General features: G+C 47.0%; 3 protein-coding genes across 3 annotated transcripts in view; 2 read left to right on the top strand and 1 right to left on the bottom strand.

Annotated features, from left to right (window-relative positions):
- EMWEY_00024960 (hypothetical protein, conserved) overlaps positions 1-1,641 on the top strand; it is a gene marked incomplete at both ends in the record, with an annotated part of 5,715 nt that extends 4,074 nt beyond the window's left edge. Inside the window, 4 exons of the mRNA XM_013480994.1 lie at positions 22-192; positions 350-460; positions 656-819; positions 1,360-1,641. Coding sequence (XP_013336448.1) covers positions 22-192; positions 350-460; positions 656-819; positions 1,360-1,641 — 728 coding nt within the window. The remainder of the gene's footprint in view (positions 1-21; positions 193-349; positions 461-655; positions 820-1,359) is intronic.
- Positions 1,642-4,255: 2,614 nt separating this feature from the next.
- Positions 4,256-6,562, top strand: EMWEY_00024950 (hypothetical protein, conserved; the record flags this gene model as incomplete). The annotated part of the gene is made up of 1 exon (XM_013480993.1): positions 4,256-6,562. One exon carries the CDS (start codon positions 4,256-4,258, stop codon positions 6,560-6,562), a length of 2,307 nt encoding a protein of 768 aa, XP_013336447.1.
- A 2,316-nt stretch (positions 6,563-8,878) lies between these two features.
- EMWEY_00024940 (hypothetical protein) lies at positions 8,879-11,202 on the bottom strand (the record flags this gene model as incomplete). The annotated part of the gene is made up of 2 exons (XM_013480992.1): positions 8,879-9,357; positions 9,516-11,202. The coding sequence occupies 2 exons, from the start codon at positions 11,200-11,202 to the stop codon at positions 8,879-8,881; spliced, it is 2,166 nt and encodes a 721-aa protein (XP_013336446.1).
- Between the last annotated feature and the right edge of the window lie 1,213 nt (positions 11,203-12,415).

Below are 12,415 nucleotides of genomic sequence, written 5' to 3'. Positions count from 1 at the left end.
TTGCTGCCTTTGCTGCTGCAGCACAGGGACTGCATGACGTGCTGCTGCTGCAGCGGCTGCGCCAGCAGCAGCTGCTGCTGACGACTCCCGCAGCCTCTAAAGGGGAGCACCAGAACTGGAAGGGGGCCCCCGAGGGGCCCCCAAGTAGCCCCTCGCTGCTGGCCAGGGCCTTGAGTAGGTGCATATCAAAAGGTAAGAGAAAAGACAGACACTGTGCTGCTGCTGCTGCTGCTGCACTGTTGCTGCTGCTGTCAATACACCGGAGATGTGAGGGGTGTTGGAGGTAGAGGAGGGCTGCAATGGTGTTGCTGCTGTGGTGTTGTGTGTTTGCTGCTGCCGCCTGCTGCAGCAGATGGTGCTGCTGCTGCTGCTGCTGCAGTGGTCCCCCAACTACTCGTTGATGGAGTATCTGTGGGGACAGCAGCACGCGTGGCAGAGCTAGAAGAGGAGGGCATGCTAGGTGAGGGTCTAGCCTTTAGGGTTTAGGGTTTAGGGTTTAGGGTTTAGGCTTGGGAAGGTATGGGTTTAGGGTTTTGAAGGGTTTAGTCGCTGCGGCTGCTTAGCTGGACAGCTAAGGAGTGCCTTGAGGGTTTAGGGTTTAGGGTTTAGGGTTTAGGGTTTAGGGTTTAGGGTTTGTTGCTGTTTCTTTAGATAGCATATTACTCCGCATCCGTTGCCCGAGCTGTCTCTGCATGCGGCCTAGCAGCACAGCCCTCTGTAGCAACAGTTGCAGAAACAGCAGCAACAACAGCAGCAGCAGCAGCAACAACAACAGCAGAAGCAGCAACAGCAGCAGCAGCAACACCCGTTGCCTACAGTGTGGGGTGCTGCTCTGCCCTGTCGTCCTTGGCAAAGTCCACCCCAATATGAGGCTTCGATGGATGTACAGGTGAGCAGCAGCAGCAGCAAGAACAGCAGCAGCAGCAACAGCAGCAGCAGCAGCAGTAGCAGTAACAGAAGCAGCAACAGCAACAGAAGCACCCGTAGCAGCAACCGCAGCAGCAGCAGCAGCAGCGGTTCGTCTTGCTGCACCATCTGCTGTGTGCATATGACGTCTCTGAAGGAACAGCAAGGATGGCGGGCAGGAGACTGCTGCTAATGCTGCTGCTGCTGCTGTTGCTGTTGCTGCTGCTGCTGCTGCTGTTGCTGCTGCTGCTGCAGGGGGAGATTCCTAGGCCAACAGAAAGTTTGTAGAAGCGTCTTTCCGGATATGGCAACAGGTTAGTAAGCAGCAGCAAATGCAGCAGCAAATGCAGCAGCAGCAGCAGCAGCAGCAACAGCAACAGCAGCAGGAAGCAGCATTGATACAGGAACTAAGAAAGTATGATTTGTATTTTCTTGTGTATTTGTTGCTTGCAGCCTTCTTTGCTTCTCCTGGCCGGTGCATCTGCTGCGGCTGTCCTTATGGCAGCAACAGCAGCAGCAGCAGCAGCAGCAACAACAGATTCTGCAGAGGAGGACAAGGTGCAGCAGCAGCAGCAGCAGCAGCAAGCGTCCCAGAGCAACAAGACAGCAGTACAGCAGCACAAGCAATGCTGCCAATCTACAGCCCTTCTCTTGCTGCTTGGGCATCACAGCGCAGCAACAACTCACCACCGCAGCAGCAGCAGCAGCAACAGCAGCAGCAGCAGCAGCAGCTAAGAGGAGACACTCTTGCAGCACTGCGGTGTTGCTGCTGCGGCTTCGGAGCAGCAGAAGCATTTGCTGCTTCCCTGCTTCGGGTGTCTCCCTCCTTGCTGCAGCAGCAATAATAATATATATATTTGCTTCTGCTGCTCCTTAGTGCATGCAGCACGCAGCAACAGCAGCAGCAACAGCAGCAGCAACAGCAGCAGCAGCAGATTGCCCCCTCTTAATAAGGGGAGATAAGTGTCTCCCTGTCTCCTTTTTCTTTTCCTTAAGGGATTCCTTTCTTATGCAGACATATTGTTGCTTTCTTTTGTGGCTCTAGGGTGTATGGGCAGAAGCAGGCAGCAGCAGGAGGCAGCAGCAGCAACAGCAGCAGCATCGGCAACAGCAGCAGCAGCAGCAGAGTCAGGCTGTGGAGTGTGTCTGCATGCATTGAGTTAAGGAGAGAGGCAATAGAAGAATTGCCTATAACTTTATGCATGCAGCAGCATGGGGCTTGCCTCTTTGCTGCCCTCCACTACAGCAGCAGCAACAGCAGTTGCTGCTGCTGCTGCTGCTGCTGCAACAGCAGCAGCAACTCGTGAGTTGACAGGAACATTATCCTAATGTATATAGTCAGCTCCTTACTACTTAGGGGAGCGAGGAAGGGGGGGAGGAGAATTATGTATATTTCCTTACTATTTATATAATTAATTAATTATATTATAATTAATTAATTAAATATACAAAAGGAAATAAATATATTCGTTTTCTTCCCCTTTTCCCTCCGTCAATGGCCTGGTCCAATGGACTACTGTTGCTGCTGCTGCTGCTGCTGTTGCTGCAGTAAGGGTATCAAGGGAAAAGGGGATAAAGGGGGGCATACATACATCAATATGCATAATTTAATTGAATAAAAAGTATAAAAATATAAATATAGGGACTTATTTCATTAAATAAATAAAAAAAGAAAGAAAAACAATAAAAAGGAGAAAACTTCCCCTACGGGGCTTATCGAGTGACTCTGCTGCTGCTGCTGCTGCTGCTGCTGCGTCTTTATACTGTACAGGCGTTTCTTAGGGAGGAAGGAGCAGCAAAAAGGGCGTTTTTGCCCCTTTCTCTTCGCTTTTTAAGCAAATAAACACTTAATTTATATTATAAAATATAAATATTAATTTAATTTTAATTAAAAGCAAAGAAAAACATATTTATTGTCCTCTTTTAGCAGCTGGCTGCGACGGTTTGTAGGCGCGAGCCTCGGTAGTGCACTCGGTAGGCAGCAGCAAACTTCTCGGGTGTATATGCAGCTATTTTTCCTCTTTTTTCCTTTTTTTTATGGATAAAAGGGATGACTATGAATAAAATAAGTCAATAAAACATTAAAAATACAAAAAAACAACAGAAAAAGGCCCCAATGCAGCATAGTCCCTCAGCAGCAGCAGCAGCGCAGGTTCGACTGTGGCCTGTTGCTGCTGCTGCTGCTGCTGAGCTGGCTGGGGCCTGCAGCAGCAGCAGCTGCTGCTGCAGCGGTTTTAACTCTTTTTTTCGCCATTTCTCCTTTCTTTGCTTTTTCCCTCCCCCAATCTGTCAATAAACACCTTTTGCTGCATTAGCAGCTCGTGCATAGCTGTATATAAGCAGCAACAAGCATCAAGGAGTTGCTGCTGCTTCTTTTTGCTGCTTTTCTTTGTATATTTACCTCTACCTTTTGCTGCCTTTATACCCTTATAAGGGTATTTTGGCCCCTCTCTTATCCCTACTGTACCTTGACGGTAAGGCATTAGGGCTATAGGGGCCCCCTAACAACCACAGAAGAGGGGGCCCCCTATACACACAGGGCAGCAGCAGCAGCAACAGCAGCAGCAACAGCAGCTGCAGAAGCAACAGCAGCAGCTAGAAGATCCATTCTGTGTCTTTAAGGGTACGTCAGGTGTACGTACACCCCAATAGGCGGCTAATCAAGGGCCCCTGAGTATATATTTATATTTATATATTTTCTTTTCTTTCTTTCTTTCTTTCCCTCCTTATAGGGGGGCCCCCTTGCTGCTGCTTGTTGCTTCTAAGGGTTATGCTGCAGCGTTGCTGCTGATGCAGCAAAGGAGACACTTAGTAGGGCCCCCAATCTGCATCGCTGCTGCTTCTAATTAACAGCAGCTGCTGCAGCGGAAGCAGCAGCAGCAGCAGCAGCAACAGCAGCAGCAGCAGCAGCAGCAGAGGGCCTCTCTATAGGAGGTTAGAGAAGGTGTAATGATATTGCACTTGGCGAAGCGCCTGCTGTTGCTGCTGCTGCTGCTGCTGCTGCTGCTTCCTTTATTACCAATAGGGTGGGGCCCCCATCCTAAGTGGCCATCAATCGTAGGGCCCCCATCTTCTGCTGCTGCTGCAGCAGCAGCTGCTGCAGCTATATCTGCCGCTGCTGCTGCTGCTGCTGCAGTACCTAAATCTGCATATATTAGATCATATTAGTGGTCTATAACAACTGCAGCTGCAGCATTTGCTGCTGCTGCTGCTGTTGTTGTTGTTGCTGCTGTTGCTGCAGCTATTTGTGCTGCAGTACAATAAGAAGTATCTATAATAATAATAATAATAATAATAATAATAATAATTCTTTTGTTGCTGCTGCCTCTTAGGGGGGGCCCCCATCCTGATGGCGGGTAATGATCAGCCGCTGCAGTACCCTTACCCATTTACTCATCCTCCTCCTTCCTTACCGGGGCCCCCCCCTGGTAAACAAAGAGAGATAGATTTACCATTAAAAAGTAAGCAGCAACCCCACCTACTTGAATGGTTATTAAAGGCAAAAGCTGAATTAAGGGCACTTACCCCAACACAGACTGCAGCAGCAGCAGCAGCAGCTGCTGCTGCTGCTGCTGCTGCGGCGGGGGACACTCACGGGGACTCTGGAGGTGCCGGGGTTGGTCCAGGAGGGGTTGGAGTGGGGGGCCCCCATGGGGGGGGGCCCAGGGGGGCCCCAGGAGGAGAAGGGTACTATATTAATGATTATAATGAGGGCAGCACAGCAGCAATATCTCATGCTGCAGCAAGAGATGCATTAAATGCTCCTTTACCTGGCAGCAGAGGTGTAGCAGCAGCAGCAACAGCAGCAGCAGCAGCAATACATGCAACAGGAAGAGGGAGAGAGGAGACAGGTGAAGAAATAGGAGGAGACAACAGCAGAAACAGCAGCACAACATTGCTGCAACAAGAACGAACAACTCTACAGCAGCAGCAGCAGCAGCAGCAGCAGCAGCAACAGCAACAGCAGCAGCAGCAGCAGCAGCAGATGGAGTACAGCAGCAGCTGGTCTGACGTAGAAGACGAAGGGGTACCCGTGCTGCTGTCTGCACAAAACAGTGGGTACTTTGGGGGCCCCCCCTTTATAGATAATGAGCCCTTTATAGATAGGGTACAGTATAAAGGGGCCCCCCAGTACCCTCTTGTTTCTCCTCTTATAGAGGGACAGGATACAGACACGACTGGTCCTGCTGCAGATGCTGCTGCTGCTGCTGCTGCTGCTGCGGTGCATACGTCTCCTGAAGATACAGCTGGTCCTCCCTGTTTAATTTCTGTAGGACCTGCGGAGACACCCGAGGAGGGCCCCCAATCTCCGTCTCCTGCAGGTTCTATTGAGGGGTCCCCTTTGGGGGCCCCCATAGGGGCCCCTCTAGGGGGAGCCCCCATCATAGGAAAGGAGACAGTACTGTGCAGAGAGGCTGCAGAAGTCCTACCCGATGCAGGGGATCGATCGATCCCCGCCTCCCCACACGGGTGTGGGGCCCTTGCCCCCCACTTCTCCCCTGTTGCTTATCAGGTATCTCCTAGGGGGCCCCTGGGGGCCCCCAAGGGGCCCCCCTTAAAGGCAGCAGATCTACCTCTCTCTCCAGGGCCCCAAGGGAGACCATATAGACCAGCTAACAGCAAACTGAGGAGCCAACGAGGGACTGCTGCTGAGCAGCAGCTGCAGCAGCAGCAGGAGCAGCAACAAGGATCGCTGCTGCAGCAGGAGCAGCAAAGACAGCGTTTACATGGCTGCAGGAACACTGCAGCAGCAGCAACAGCAGCAGCAGCAGCAGCAGAAGCAGCAGAAGGGATAACAACTAATTGGAGGGCAAAAGGAAAAGAGAGCAACAGCATTAAGACCTTAGCAACGGGCACAGCAGCAACAGCTGCTGCTGCTGCACCAACAGCAGCAGCAGCAGCACCAACAGCAACAGCAGCAACTGCAGCAGCATCCGCTGGCATATCAACAGAGTCGTTTGCTACGAGGGTTAGACGAGCTGCGCTTGAGCAGCAGCAGCAGCAGCAGGAGCTGGAGCAGCAGCGACTGCTGCAGCAGCAGCAAGGAATGCAGCAAGAACTGCAGCTGCAGCTAAGACAACAGCAGCAGCAGCAGCATCTTACACTGCAGCAGCAGCAGCAGCAGCATCAAGAGGGGCAGAGATATCTTCAGCCTCCTTCTGCAGTGTATGTACCATCGGGCTCACAAGATCTGCAGCAGCAGCAGCAGCAGCAGCAGCAGCAGCTACAGCAGCAGCAGCAGCAGCAGCAGCCGCTCCTCTTTTTACAGAAACAGCAAATGCAGCAGCAAATACAAACGTTTGCTTCTACCCATACTGAAGTTACATCGCAAATACAGCAGCAGCAGCAGCAACAGGTGCTGCTGCTGCAGCAGCAGCAGCAGCAACAGCAGCAACAGCAGCAGGATTGGTCTGTGTGGGTACAGACATCTGCTTGTGTGCAGCAGCAGCTGCTGCTCCGTGGTGCTCCTCCAGCAGGTGCTGCTAATGCTGCTAATGCTGCTACTGCAGCAGCAGCAGCAGCAGCAGCAGCAGCAGCAGCAGCAGCAATGCAGGAGCAGCAAGAAGGAGTTTTATTTTATCCTCCTTTATCCCCAAGACAAAGAATAAAACAGCGCCCTTGTTCTCTAGGCAGCTGGATGGGACCAGGATGCTAATCTATGGCTAGCTAGCTAGCTAGCTAGCTAGCTAGCTAGCTAGCTAGGTGCCTGGCTAGCTAGGTGCCTGGCAAGCTGGGTAGCTAGCTAGCTGGATAGTTAGCTAGTTGGCTAGCTGGGTAGCTAGCTGGGCAGCCAGCTAGCTGGCGACAATAGATAGTTAGCTAGCTAACTACCCACCCAGCTGGCTAGCTAGCTGCTTAGCTAGCTAGCTGCTTAGCTAGCTAGCTAGCTAGCTAGCTGCTTAGCTAGCTAGCTAGCTAGCTAGCTGGCCTATCTGCATTAGTCTATTAGAGGAGGAGGCGCTGCTATATTCCTGTCTCCTTAATAAGAAGGAGACAGCTGTCTCCTTAATAAGGAGACAGGTGTCTCCTTTTTTTTTTTTATTTATTTATTATTAAGGAGACAAAGGAATTAGCTAGCTGGCTAGTCAGCTAGCTAGCTAATTAGCTGTCCCTTTTCTTATTATTAACTGTCTCTCTTTCTTTTTGTTTATTTTCTTTACTGCAGCAAATATATATATAATTAATTGTCCCCTCTTGCTGCTGTCTCCTCCTGCTGCTGTCCTCTCTCCTCCTGCTGCTGTCCTGTCTCCTGCTGCTGCTGTCTCCTTCTGTCTCCTTTATGTGTCTCGCTTCTGCAGAGACAAAGGCACTGTAGCTAGCTAGCTAGCTAGCTACCTATCTACCTATCTACCTACCTTACCTCATGCCTACATTATAGCTAGCTAGCTAGCTAGCTACTAGCTACTAGCTAGCTAGCTACTAGCTAGCTACTAGCTAGCTAGCTATTAGCTAGCTACTAGCTAGCTAGCTCCCTTTTTATTAGTATAATTTATACTAATAATTATTAATTAATAAGAATAATAGACAAATTGTTCCCTAATAAGGAGACACTTTCTTCTTCTTTCTTCCTCTATTTATTATTATAAAAAGTGTCTCCTTTGCTGCTCTCTCCTTGTCTCCTTTTTTTTTCTCCTTTTTTTTTCCCCTTTTTTTGTCTCCTTTTTATGTGTCTCCTCTTTCTTTATATTATTATTAATTATATAATTAACCCCTTAATTGTCTCCTTCTTCCTGTCTCCTTTTTCTTATAGAAAAGGAGACAAAAAGGAGACAAAAAGGAGACAAAAAGGAGACAATAATATTAATAAATAAAAAGGAGACAAATATATATAAATACTAATAATAAATAAAATAAATAAATAAATAAATAAATAAATAAATAATCCCTTATATAACTGTCTGTCTGCTCCTTAATAAGGAGAAAAAAAAAATAAATTGTCCCTTTTTTTTTTTATTAATAATTAAATAAAAAAAAGGAGACACTTTTTATTGTCTCCTTTTTTTTTTATTATTATTTATTTAATAAAAAGGAGACACTTTTTTTTTTTTCTCCCTCTTAATAGGAGACACCCCCCCTCCCCTTTTTTTCTTTTTTGTCTCTTTTTTTCTTTATTATAATAAAAAGGAGACATATAATTAATTAATTAATTAATTAATTAATTAAATTAATTAATAAATTAATTAATTAATTAACTGTCCCCTTTTTATTATAAGAAAAAAAGACACCTTTATTGCATATAATTATGTCTCTCCTCCTTATTAACAAGGAGACACAAGAAAGTGTCTCCTTTTTTTTTTCCTTATAATAATAAAAGGAGACAGTAAGTGTCTCCTTTTTATTATAATAAAAAAGGAGACAATTAATAAGTGTCTCCTTTTTTTCTTATAATAAAAAAGGAGACAGTTAGTTAATAAGTGTCTCCTTTTTTTTTTTTCTTTTTTTTTTTCTTATAATAAAAAGGAGACACATAAAGGGACACAACAGCCAATAGGGAAGAGACACTGCAATAATAATATATACGCAAAAAGACCCCTACACAGCCACCTCTAGCTAGCTAGCTAGCTAGCTAGCTAGCTGGATAGCTAGCTAGATAGATAGCTAGCTAGCTAGTTAGATAGGTAGCCAGTTAGCTGGCTAGCTAGGCGTTTACCTAGCTAGCTAGCTGGCTGCCTCTAGCCATATATACAGGTAGCTAGCTAGGTATAGCTAGCTACCTAGCTAGCTAGCTAGCTAGCTAGCTAGCCAGCTAGCTAGATATACCTAGCTGAATAAAGGGGGCAAATAATAGCCACCTAACGGGCAAGATAGCTAGCCAGCTAGTTATAGCTAGCTAGCTAGCTAGCCGGGCTGTAGTAGCTAGCTGGCTAGTTGGCCAGCTAGCTACAGCTAGTATAACACACAACCAAATCAAACATCTGTTAGAAGGAGACAACTGCAGCAGCAATTGCTGCTGCAGCAGCAGCAGGTGCTGCTACTGCTGCTGCTGTTGCTGCTGCAGTTGCTGCAGCATTTGCTGCACCCCTTCCTTTACGGAAATAAAATCCTTCGTCTTCCTACCACTGCAAATGCTGTTCACGCTGCTGCTGTTATTGCAGCAGAAGCTGCTGCTACATGCATGCATGCATGAATAGATCTTTCTGTATTGAATAAACCCCCAATCTCCTTGGGTCTTCTTGTCCCTCATGCGGGCCTGCGCAGCAGCAGCATCTGTTGCTGCTGCTGCTGATGTTGCTGCTGCTGCTGATGTTGCTGCTGCTGCTGTTGCTGCAGCAGCAGCAGCAGCAAGATATATTTCTTCGCTCTTCCCGTCTCTCTTGAGATCGGCTTCACCTGCTGCTTGCCATCTTGCATCTCCCCCCTGCTCTGCTGCTGCAGCAACTGCTGCTGCTGCTGCTGCTGCAAGTGCTGCAGCAGCAGCTGGTGGAGCAGCAAGGGCTACAGCAGCAAGTGCTGCAGCAGGAGCAGCAGCAGGAGATTATATGTACTGCATTCAGCAAGGAAAAGTTATAAAGCTGTACTACATTAATTATCTTGCTGCTGCTGCTGCTGCTATTGCTGCTGCAGTTGCTGCTGCAGTTGCTGCTGCAGTTGCTGCTGTATTTATTCACTAGCATCTTGTTCCTCTCGCTGTTGCTGCTGTTCCTCCTCCTCTTGCTGCTGTTGTTGCTGTTTCTGCTGCTCTTCCTGCTCCTGCTCCTGCTGCTCATGCTCCTGCTTCTCCTGCTCCTGCTGCAGTTGCGTCTGCTGCTCCTGTTCCTGCTGCTCCTGCTCCTGCTGCTCCTGCTCCTGCTGCAGTTGCATCTGCTGCTCCTGCTGCTCATGCTCCTGCTCCTGCTGCTCCTGCTGCAGTTGCATCTGCTGCTCCTGCTGCTCATGCTCCTGCTGCTCCTGCTCCTGCAGTTGCGTCTGCTGCTCCTGCTCCTGCTGCTCCTGTTCCTGCTGCTCCTGCTCCTGCGGCAGTTGCGTCTGCTGCTCCTGCTCCTGCTGCTCGTGCTCCTGCTGCAGTTGCATCTGCTGCTCCTGCTGCTCCTGCTCCTGCTGCTCCTGCTCCTGCTGCAGTTGCGTCTGCTGCTCCTGCTGCTCCAGCTGCAGTTGCGTCTGCTGGTCTTGCAGGTCTTGCTGCTCTTGCTGCAGCTGCGTTTGCTGCCGCTCCTCCTGCTGTTCCTGCTCCTGCTGCAGTTGCGTCTGCTGCTCCTGCTCCTGCTGTTCCTGGTCCTGCTGCTCCTGCTGCTCCTGCTGCTCCTGCTGCTCCTGCTCCTGGTGCTCCTGGTGCAGTTGCCTTTGCTGCTGCTGCTGCTGCTGCAGTTGCATTAGCTGCTCCTGCTGCAGCTGGTTCTGCTTTTGCAGGAATTGCTGCTCCTGTTGCTGCTGCAGCAGGAATTGCTGCTCCTGGTTTTGCTGCAGGAATTGTTGCTCCTGCTGTTCCTGCTGCTGTTCCTGCTGCTGTTCCTGCTGCAGTTGGAATTGTTGTTCCTGCTGCTGTTGTTCCTGCTGCTGCTGCAGCTGGAATTGCTGCTCCTGCTGCTGTTGCAATTGCTGCTTCTGTTCCTGCTGCTGCAGGAATTGCTGTTCCTGCTGTTGTTGCTGCTGCTGCATTTGCTGCTGCTCTTGTTCCTGTTGCTGTTGCAGTTGCAATTGTTGCTGTTCCTGTTCTTGTTGCTGCTGCAGTTCCAATTGCTGCTGCTGCTGTTCCTGTTGCTGCTGCAATTGTTCCTGTTGCTGTTGCTGCTGCAATTGTAATTGCTGCTGCTGCTGCTGCTGCTGCTGCTGCTGCATTAATAATTCCTGCTGCTTCTCCATCTGTATTCCTTGAAGAATTCTTAGTTGTTCTTCTTCTTGATCTCCTGCTATTCTTCTTCTTTGCTGCTGTATTTGCTGCATATGTTGCTGCATATGCTGCTGTTGCTGCTGTCTTTGCTGCTGCTGCTGTCTTTGTCTTAGACTTTTACTCTTTTTTAATCCTTTTGTTTTTTTTCCTCCTTTTTCTTCCTTTTGCTGCTGCTGCTGTTGCTGTTGCTGTTGCTGTTGCTGTTGCTGTTGCTGCAGCAACTGATGCATTTGCGCATATCCTTGTATATTATCCTGTTGTTGCTGCATATGCTGTTCGTGTATCTCCCTGTCCCTTTCTTGCTGCATATGTTGCTGCATATGTTGCTGCATTTGCTGCTGCATTTGCTGCTGCATTTGCTGCTGCTGCATATGTTGCATATGTTGCTCTGTTAGCTTCCTCCTAGCAGCAGCAAATCTATCCATAACCTGTTTAGCTAATGGACAAGGTGGTGGACCATTGGTCATATTAATAGATGACCAATGGACCTCCTTAAAGAAAGGATGGTGCAGTACCTGCTGCATATTATATCTATTATTTATATTATTATTAATCATATTTAATATTAAATCTATAAATAATATCTCCTTATTTATATTATATTGCTTATATTTACGTATTTTTACGTACATACGTCCGTATGACATACCTAATGCATATACATCTGTTTTTATACTAAAAGGAATAAAAGAGGAAGAAGAGGAGGAAGAGGAGGGAGAAAAGGGAGAAAAAGAGGAAAAAAAAGAAGATAATATTGATAAATAACCATTATTATTATTATTATTATTATTATTATTATTATTATTATTATTATTATTATTATTATTTATTCTTCTTAATTCAGGGGCAGTAAATCCTCTTGTATGTGTTGCCTCCTCTATAGGGCATGGCATATTAATTGGCCATAACATCTCATAGTCTGCTAGTAATATATGACCATTATTATTAATAAAATAATTAGGTGGCTTAATATCCCTATGTATAAATCCTTTTTTATGTAATTTATATACACTTATTGCCATCTCTGCTGCTGCATACATAATATTTATATTAAGGGGTACATCCCTATAGTATTGACTAAGATCACAACATAATCTAGGTAATATAATATATATATTACCTGTTCTTCTTGATCTATAACTTTTTATTATATTCATAAATAAATTACTATTATTATCTCCCTTGTCTACTATATCCTCATTATATTCATTCTTCTCTTCTTTTTCTTCTCTATCTTTTAATATATTAATTATATTATTTATATTATTATTATTATTTTTTTCTTCTTCTTTTTCTTCTTTTTTTTTCTTATTATTATTATTCTTCTTATTATTTAACCAATGGTCCATCACGTATACCTCCCAACCTAATTGATCTATACTGTACCCTGGTCTATAACTTCTTCCTTTTATTACTATTCCTTCTTCTCTTTCTTTCTTATTTAGTCCAATAAAATCAGCAAGGGCCTCTGATGGTTTTTCTATTATATTTACGAAGGTACGCCTACGGGGGCCCCCTATAGGTGGTGGGGGGGCCCCAGGTACCCCAGGGCCCCCAATACCACCCATTAAACGGATAGGGGCCCCTGGGGGGCCCCCTGTTAATCCCTCCAATCCCTCAGCTACTAATTGGAACTCAGGGAAGTTTAATTCATCTACTGCTGGTAGACGCCATAGATAA

Source organism: Eimeria maxima, genomic scaffold (assembly GCF_000499605.1).
Source record: "Eimeria maxima Weybridge genomic scaffold, Emw_scaff260, whole genome shotgun sequence".
In the NCBI taxonomy this organism is placed as follows: Eukaryota; Apicomplexa; class Conoidasida; order Eucoccidiorida; family Eimeriidae; genus Eimeria; species Eimeria maxima.
This window is presented reverse-complemented; position numbering and strand designations above follow the sequence as displayed.